This window comes from Candoia aspera, chromosome 1 (assembly GCF_035149785.1).
Source record: "Candoia aspera isolate rCanAsp1 chromosome 1, rCanAsp1.hap2, whole genome shotgun sequence".
Classification (NCBI taxonomy): Eukaryota; Metazoa; Chordata; class Lepidosauria; order Squamata; family Boidae; genus Candoia; species Candoia aspera.
In genome coordinates, this window is record NC_086153.1 from 170082507 (window position 1) to 170092101 (window position 9595).

Consider the following 9595-nt stretch of genomic DNA (forward strand, 5'->3'; position numbering starts at 1 on the left):
AGCAGAAGCTCCCAGTGGCAAGCATTTACCCTCTACAGCCACAGATTGGAGTTGATTGTAGAAAGTGGCAGGTGGCAATGCAGAGAACCTAGTTCTTGCAAGACAAAAATAAATCATTTATATTCAGAATGACCAGTATTAATAACAAAGTCTGTTCCATCTTAACTCTTTCAGTTCCATATTAAAGTTGTGCTAATCTACCATAAGGGCTTCACAATTAGAGTACATAAGATCAGACTGTGTTATGTACAAAAATTACATTTACATATAGAGCTAAAACAACAACAAAAATGCAACACTTCAACTGTTTGAAGGTGTTTTGTTTTGTTTTTTGAAGTTATAAGAAAGCTGTACCCTAGTTGGCCATGTTCCTGGAACCAACTGAATTGCTGAAGGTATAATCAGGTTTATTTATTTATCAGTCAAATTTATATGGCCATCCATCTCACAGGAAATGACTCTGGGCTAGTTTTTCAGAGTCCCATGAACAGTTTTCTCTATCCAATTATGGGAGATATCTTAAGTAACAAGAAATGGCTTTGATAGTCTAGAGTGTGCCTTCTGAGTGAGAAAATGGTAAACTAGATGTCTCCAGAGGAGCGGAGACAACACTACGGCCAGGACCAACAGACTGGCAATGAACCAGTCTAATAGAACCTCTCCTGATAACGGAGAGGACGAGAGATCGCCACTTGTGCTCTGGACAGGAGCTCCTCATGAGGAGACTGCAGAACAGCAGTTTCCTGTGAGTCTGAGTGCCAGGAGTTGAGGGAAGCCATCAAGTTCTCAACCACAGTGGAGCCTTTTAGGGACATTAGGTTTGTTAAGCCTCACTTTCTAAACAACTTTGAAATAAAATTACTTTAAAGTTGAAAGAGATCTTCAAAGCAACAAGTTTGAAAAACCACCTTGTGAGTTAACCTTTGTTCCAGTACAAAAGACAAATTAACTTACAGCCTAAAGAATTTAAAGAAATTGAAGTAAACAGCAAAAAGCTTAATAAGAACTTAATCTAAGAAAGTTACAAATGAATTAAGAGACCAGACAACTTTGGAATATTAGGACTTTTGCTAAAAGATTTGGGAAATAATTAAATAAAACAGTACCTTTGTGGGAACATAAATTGTTTAGTCTATTAGAAAAAAAACCAATAGAAATTTGAGATTTTGCAATTTTAGAAATGCAACCCTAGAGGGGACTAGAGACTTCAGACAAGAGAAAGGAAGGGCGGGGGAAGAGAAAAGCCTGCCTTTCGAGAACTACAAAATGTCAGACAATGCTATGACATTTGAGACATTTCAGGAGATTTTTGAAGAATAGGGTCAGAAACTAGTAGCTACAATGTCAGCAAAAATGTTTGCTTATATGGATGCAAAAGATTTTAAAGAAGAAATGAAAGATGTGAAAGAGAATATTTTGGAAGACCAACAGGATGAAGGGGATAAACAAATATTACCTGATGCAGAAATACTGGAAAATAAAGGAATTCTAGATTATAAAACAGAGATGACAGTCAAAATGAAAATGTAAATGATAAGCCAAGAAAATGATCTGGATAATGACTTTTTACTGGATTTACAAGGGTTCTTAAAAACTTGAAGAAACCTTTGAGATGGGAGAAAGAAAAATTGAAAGGAGATCAGATCCTGCGACAGCATCTGAATGAATTAAGGACTAAGATTGTTAGAAGCAAAAGAAAGGAATACAAAATCAATTTGTTTGACCAGGGTTAAAATAAGACATATCTTTATAAAATTCTGGAAACCCTTTACAGAATTTTTGCTGTCATCTGGACAGAAACATTAATGGTCCATGGATTTGTGGATGGATAAGGGATGGGTTATGGGAAGTGATCCATGTATGTAACTTTTTAAGGGGTGGAAAAATATTAAGTTTGTTTGTACTTGTGATGAAGATAGGAAGTCACTTCTTTAAATACTGTTTTTTTGTTGTTGTTTTCCTTTTCCCTCCTGTTTTCCTTTGTTCTTTTTATTTCCTTTATTTCTATCTTTTCTCTCTTATTTCAGTTTGTATTATCTTTTATTATTTTTAAAATCTGTAGATACAGATATAGGCATGATATAGATAGATATAGATATAGATATAGATATAGATATAGATATGAAAGAACTATTTCAAAATGAGCTTAATTTGTGGTGTAATTTCAGGACACAGATAAAAATAGGTGAAATATATTTAATAAAATAGCATTAATAGGATTTTATGATTATCAAAGCCAACTGAAATGACTTTGATAATCATAAAATGTATTTATTATTATTCAAATTTTATTACTGCCCATCTCCCCCAAAAGAGGGACTCTGGGCAGCTTACAATAAAATCAAGCTACAACAATAAACATTAAAATCTCATAAAAATCAAACACATTACAAATATAAAATGCAATATAAAATATAAAATCCTATTAATGCTATTTTATTAAATTATACCACAAATTAAGCTCATTTTGAAATAGTTCTTTCTTATGTAATAGAACTGTTGAGTAAAGTTTGCTTTGTTATTTTTTTAAAAAAGGAGAAAGAAATATAGACTGTTTGGAATGTAATGTTTCTCTCTTTTGTCTTTAGTCCATAAACCTAAATTACTGTAAAAAAGAGCCTGTTGTTCTCCTTGGGAGTGGTCTTGATCCAGGTCAACAACTACTGTTAAGCAAATTGGCTACAGTTCTGAAGGCTAGAATATGTACAGAGTTTAACAGCTGTGGTAAGTTGTAAGCTTTATTTAAAATAATAATATTTTATTGTTTAGCCATAAGGCCATAGCAGAATACAATGTAATGTAATACAACTTTATTGATTAGTCAGTTGACCATATCAAAAAGTTGGGCATCAGCCACAATAAAATATAGTACATATATTTATGTACTATACTAAGGTGAGATAAAATATGATAAAATACAGTAGGGTAAAAAAGAGATAAAAGAGTAAGATAAAAGTGTAAAATACTGTATAATAAAATGAGTAATAAAATACAAAAACAATATATGTTTAGATGAATTCATCACCTTTACATGCCACCCCAATGTGTTCTATAAATTGTGTTCTCAATTGGACAGCCCTAACTATAACAGTTCTATCGACCACATATGTATTTGTGCCCTGGAGGAAGTAACATAGTTGTTTGTTATAGTCCCAATATACGGTTCTGTCAAGTAGTGTCTGGAGGTACTGAGCCCTTGCTGGGGCATATAGTTGGCAGTTAATTAAGACCTGCACAGTGTCTTCTATTTCAGATGCTCCACAAACACATGTTCTCTCAAGGTAAGGCACTTGGTGGAATCATCCATATTTGACCATAGAATCTAGTTGCTTAGCAGAATACAAGACCATGTATAACAAAACAGAGTAAAAGGCAAAACTAAAAGGAAATACAAATCATATTTCTGTATCGCTCCTACAATTTGTACACTTCTGATTGTCATGGCCATGAGGCCCAGAGGGGCAGTACGGCTGCATCAAATCACTGTCACCCATTTAGCACCACCCAGGAAGCGCATGTAGCTTAAGAAATGCTACAGACGCAGGTAACTTTTGCTCCCTGTACTGGACATCCCGTTATGAGGCTACTGCTGTATCCCTGCAAAAGTTTTGTGTATAATTGCGTGGACTGTGTGTATATATTTGCCTTTTCTCTTGTCATGTACTCATCATACACTATATATATATACTCCTACAATTTAGGGAGTGCTGTACTGTACTGTTACGTTCAGATGAAGGGCCATGTTATATGTAATATTTGGGTTCTGGCCACACATTAAATACGTTGTTTTAATGTATGGATCCCAGTAGGGTATTTGTCTAATGTGGGATCCAAAATACTGATCTCTCTCTTTCTTATACAGTTGGCATTCAAATAATGTCTGAACTATGTCCTCTGTCTCTGGAGTTCTACAAATACATGTACACTTGTCATAAGGAACTTGGTTAAACCTTCCATATTTAACCATTGTGTCCAGCTGCTCAAATCTTGCTTAAGTAAATACCCCCCTAAGATTCTTGGGCACTTCTGTATTTAAACTTTTTGCAATTTGGAAGGTGCGTTTATATCAGCTCATCCATTTCAATGTGCCAGCCTTATTGAGGGTAACTACTGTATATCTCTCTGAGCTTCTATATGCAAAATTCTTTGTGTGGCAATCTTTTTGACTTGTTTTCCAGAGACAGTTTGCCAAGAAACAGGGAGACCACAACTCCTAATATAATTTGTGAGTTGTGCAATCCAAGAGACCTCTAATTGAAATTTACAGGTAGTCCTCACTTAATGATCCTATTAGGGACTGGCAACTCAGTTGCTAAGTGACACAGTTGTTAAGCAAAAATCACATGACCGCCCGCACTTAGCGATGGCAGTTGTGGCAGTCCCAGTTGCTGTCATTGATTGAATCCCATGTGGTCATTAGGCGAGGACCCACCCAGATCCAAGCCATTCTTGGAAGAAGGTAAGGGGTTGCCTCTATTTCAACTCCCCCCGACCTGTCTCCCCCCACCTCTGCCTTTTTGCCACCTGCCACCTGTCCTGCCTGCCACTGTGCCTGCTGCACCACATGTCACTAGCGGCTGGGGCCTTCTTTCACAGCACCTTACTTTGCACCGGCACAGCCAGGGCCACCTTTTGTGAAGAATATCTCTCCTTTGGAAAAAGGAGTTTGGCAAATTATCCCTGAAGACAGTTTGGAAGTTTCAATCAGTTCAAAACAACTGAACATTTTCTAACTGGATTGCATAATATGATCATATTAGGACAATGCTTTGTAGTTCTACTGGCTTCTGTTCTCATTCTGGGTTCAATTCAAGGTTTTTGTGCTGATTTTTACAGCCTTGAATTCCTTGAAGCCAGGGAATCTCATGGAATGTATTCTCCCTTATCTGAGTGCCCCTATCAAATGGAGCAATGTATGAAGCTAGAACAGAATAAAATGCTAATGTGTTTTCAGCTCCAGGACTTCTTCCTCGGCATTTCTATGAACATGTTTTTTTAATTTGATTTTAAGTGCCTGCTGTATAGTGGAAGAGTGCATTTTAAGTTTCCTGTGCTATTTATTACTAGCATGTTTCTTTTTTTAATTTCTTTTTTTTTTAACCATAAACTTGAGGTTATCTAGTCTCACTCTCTCCAGTATAGGAATCTGCTATTATCTCTGATAGAAGACCATTCAGCCTCTGTGTAAATAACCCCAGCAAATGGGAGTCCATCATCTCCTGAGGCAGTTCTTGCTATATTGAACAGCTCTTACTATTAAGTTTTTCCTAATGTCCAATTTAATTCTACTTCCCTGTAATTTAAGCACACTGGTTTCTAATATTTTGGAACTTTTTAAAGTAACGTTGTAACTACAGAGTTTTAGCTATTGGATTATAGAGTAGATTGGGAATGTAACGATAATTGTAACATACTGGTAAGAAGGACCAAAAAGATACACATCATTACTTTCCTCCTCAAATCATCAGGGTTTATCACTTCTCGGCCTTTTGGCTAAGCTCAAGCGTAGTGTATACAACAGCAACTGAAGATGTTCTGGTAACCATTTCTCAGAGGTTGAAAACTTGAAAATAATGGCAATGGGTCCATATACTTGTCTGCTCACATCTGACAAGTTCCTGTTTCCCTGTCTTCCTAAATCCTTCCTCTCCCATTCAGGGAGCCCTTGAGCAACTGCCCATGCCTCTCTCCCTTTCGTGGGAACTACTCTGCTTGTGTTGTAGGCTAGCGGCCGTAAAATTGAATTATCCTTTGGGTGTGAAGGATCAGTTGTGGTTTCTTTACACAGGGAAGAATTCATCCTGCGGTTTAAACATTTTAGCAAACTCTCATTGTAGTGACACACGTTGTTGTTCCTGCGTATCCTGTGCGAGCTACTATGAAGTGCATGCTGGCAGTTTTAACTGGATGTTGGATCTTGACATTTATGTGTAAGTAATTAACTTATTTTGGTACTTAAGAAAAACGTATGTTTGAGATGGCCCAAAGATAACAGCAATGTAGCACAGATTCTGTTTTTCAAACACTTCTCAGAAGCAATAACCCTAAAGTTCAAAATGTTCTGAACCTGAACAATTCCAAGCTTAGAATAGTTATTCCAAGCTTGAGGCAGTTTTGTGTACAGTTTTGTTTTGAGATCAGTACAAAACATGTACAGTGTGCATTAATTGTAATTGATTATCGAAAACTGCTTGCAAGATAGCAATAAATAAGAATCATAATCTGCTCTGATTTTGCCAGGGTAGGTTAACAGTATTGTAAAAATAAAATGGGTATGCAAGTTGAAAGAGTAAATACTAGCCTTTGGAAAAGAGAGAGAATTAATCTTTTGAAATAAGCAACGGTATCCTAATTTGTCTGGCCATTTTGGAAACATTCTCTCTGGTAAAATTCCTATACACAATAGGATAACAGAAATCTATCTTAGAGGATTGTTATAAAAATTAGATTTCTCCACTCTGCTGTTGTTTAGAAGAGCTGTGAAGACCAGGCCTTTGGTGAGGAGAGCAAGACACCTTGCTTCATTGTACCTGCCGTCTTTTATCTTTATCTTTTATTGATTTTATTGTGATTTCTTTGTTTAGTTGCTGTGAGCCGCAATTTAATTGAGAAATTTCAAGTTTTGCATCTGTGTAGGAAAAATGAGAGATACAAGTATAGGCTGAGGGAGACCTGGCTTGGCAGTAGTACATGTGAAAGAGAGCTGGTGTCCTTGTCAACTACATTAAGCATGACCCAGCAGTGTGATGCGGCTGCTAAACACTATCTTCAGGTGCATTAACGAGAGCATAGAGTCCAGATCATGGAAAGTAATTGCCCCACTCTACTGTGTCCTGGTCAGACTCCATTTGGAGTACTCTGTCCAGTTCTGGGCACCAGGTTCAAATAGGACAGTTGACAAAATGGAGTGAATTCAGAAACAGCTACCAAGATAGTGAAGAATCTGGAAACCAAGACTTATGAGAAATGGTTAAAGAATCTGGGTATATTTAGCCTATAGAAAAGAAAACTGAGATGAAATACAATAGTAGTCTTTAAATATCTGGAGGTTGTTACCCAGAAGAGGGAGTGGACTTATTCTCTATTGCTCCAGAGGGTAGGACCAGAACCATTGGGTTAAAATTACAAGAAAGGAGGTTCAGACTAGATAGCAGGAGGAACCTCTCGACTTTATGAGCTATCAATCAGTGGAAGAGGTGGCTATATGAGACCTCTCTTTTGCTAGAGGTCTTCAAACAGAGGCTGGAAGATCATCAGCCAGTCATCTTCTGGCCATGCGTTGTCTTCATAATTTTTTGCCTAGTCCTTCAGTTGACTCCCCTCCCCCAAATAACTTCTGAGTTTGCAGGAAACAACCGCATTTTTTTTTCTTAAACTTTGTTTTCCTACTTATAGGGGTAGAGGCCAGCTTGAAGAGAAGAGCTTGGGAACAAGAAGAGAAATATGAAATAGATGGTGGTCCTCGACAAGGCCGGCTGAACAAGGAACAGCTTGTGAGGACTTCTTTGCTAATGTTTCAGTTACTTTGGTGTTATAGCTTGGAATTTTTATCATTTTACTTTTTTTCCAAATAAGGGAGGAATAGTGCTTCGTTCCAGAATTTGGTTTTGAGAGATGATTGACAGCTAAATTAAATTAGAAAAGTAATTTCTAACCATAAATGGATTTCTATTGTCAATAAGTACTGCTAAATATTTTCCAAATATTTGGAAAAATATAGACAGCTATTACCTTGGATTCATCCTTCATAAATTTTAGTACATCCGTGTTTGTGGTTTGCAAAACGTTTTGAAAGCCTCATCCCTTCCCCTGTGTACATTTGCATGCGAAAATGAAAAATATAGTCAACATGTCCTACTGAATCTTCAGTTTGGTCCCCCCCCCCACATTTAGTAATATTTTTTAATTATTTGTTAATTAAGATTAGACACATGCACAAAGATTATTTTTAATCCATATATGAAGTTCCATTACCTCCACCTGTTTCCAACAGCTTTTTCTGTAGCAAAGTTCCACATGATTTTTTTTTTTGGCCTATTTGATCTATTTCCTATCCCTCTTTTCTACAGCACAACTGTTCCAAAAACCTCTTGTGAAAACAAGACCTTCTTGTTTTCTGCTATCCTGATCCCATTTCTTCCGTCTGCAGGACTGTTGACTCCTTTTTTTAGACTACATGTCTGCTTCCTCCTTTGGAAGTACTCCTCTTGGCTCCTTGTTTGTTGTTGATGAGCTTTCTTTCCCATTTTTGTCAGTTCCGGGCTTTCTACCCTTACCCACTTCCTTTCAACAGCTGCTAATTCTTAGTTTGCTCCTGGTTGATTTGGTATTTTACATGCCATACAAAAACTGTATTATTTGTTGCAGTTAGCTCACAGATCAACAGAAACTAGTTAAACTAATATTCAGACTGGGGCATGACAAAAGAATTGATTACAGAGGTTCAATAAATAAGAAATTACGGCTTCATCTCAGAATTGTCAGCTGTATAGATAAGAACAATCTGTTCTTTATTTCAGTTGCCAAAACTTTTTGATGGCTGCTACTTCTATTTCCTGGGAATATTTAAAGAGCACGAGAAAGATGACCTCAAAGAATTGGTGAAAGCTGGAGGGGGACAGATTCTCATGAGGAAGCCTAAGTCAGATAATGATGTGACACAGACAATCAATACGGTAGCCTATCATGCTGACATTAGTTCTGACCAGAGTTTCTGCACACAATATATAATCTATGATGCCTCTTCTAACTACAAACCACAGAAAGTTCGTCAAGGAAAGGTTTGGGAAGCACCCTCCAGGTGGCTTATCAACTGTGTGATGTCATTTCAACTCTTACCTGTTAAGAAATGATTTTCCCAGCATTGTGATAACATAATCGTTTGGATTTCACTTTCACTGAAATGTTATTAAAAGATGCTTTAATTACATGCTGAAACAAAAAATAGACATTTTTGTTTAAATCTTAGACTTATTCGTAGAGAAGTATGTATACTAAAATTGAGTTACTTCTCAACTCTTAAAATGTATATTTTTAAAAATAATAATAACTGTAGACCCAGATTCCCATAATCTATTGTATGTTGATATTAGGGGGGGTCCCTTTTTTTGTTGGTGTTTCTGTAAACTGCATCAAGTATTATTGGATATACTGAGATTATGGTCATTCTGCCCTGAAATCCTATGAAATCCCCAGAAAGCTCAGTCAGTACTATTCTGATTACTGTGATCCTAATATGAGCTTCAGCATGCTAAAATTATCAAAGATTTTTTTTCCTTTTTGTACATGGTGAAATTAAGATTGTCATTAAACTTATTTAAAGGGATTACTTTTGTCTATAATCATGATTTCTATGTTTCCATTGGGAGAGATTCATTCACTTTTAGTGTTTTCTATATCACAAATAATAAATCACATTCTGAAGCATTACCATGTAAGACTTTTATTTAAATGTAAGCTGCATTTGTGTGTGTGTGTGTGTGAGAGAGAGAGAGAGAGAGAACGCAATATAACCAGTACTCACAATCAGTAGAGTCCTTTCAATTATAGGCAGGGTTGAATTGAATCAAATTGTTTTGCAACTTGAACAAGATAG

The 9595-nt window shown here is 36.5% G+C and overlaps 1 protein-coding gene across 2 annotated transcripts in view; it reads left to right on the plus strand.

The window, feature by feature from the left end:
- The window catches only part of BARD1 (BRCA1 associated RING domain 1), a 57311-nt gene extending 48334 nt beyond the window's left edge, over positions 1–8977 (plus strand). Inside the window, exons 8-11 of one of the 2 annotated variants that reach the window (XM_063317910.1) lie at positions 2589–2724; positions 5838–5930; positions 7396–7493; positions 8520–8977. In XM_063317910.1, coding sequence (XP_063173980.1) covers positions 2589–2724; positions 5838–5930; positions 7396–7493; positions 8520–8852 — 660 coding nt within the window. In that variant the 3' untranslated portion in view covers positions 8853–8977. The remainder of the gene's footprint in view (positions 1–2588; positions 2725–5837; positions 5931–7395; positions 7494–8519) is intronic. The other variant, XM_063317911.1, reaches the window with a different exon arrangement.
- The last annotated feature ends 618 nt before the right edge of the window (positions 8978–9595 follow it).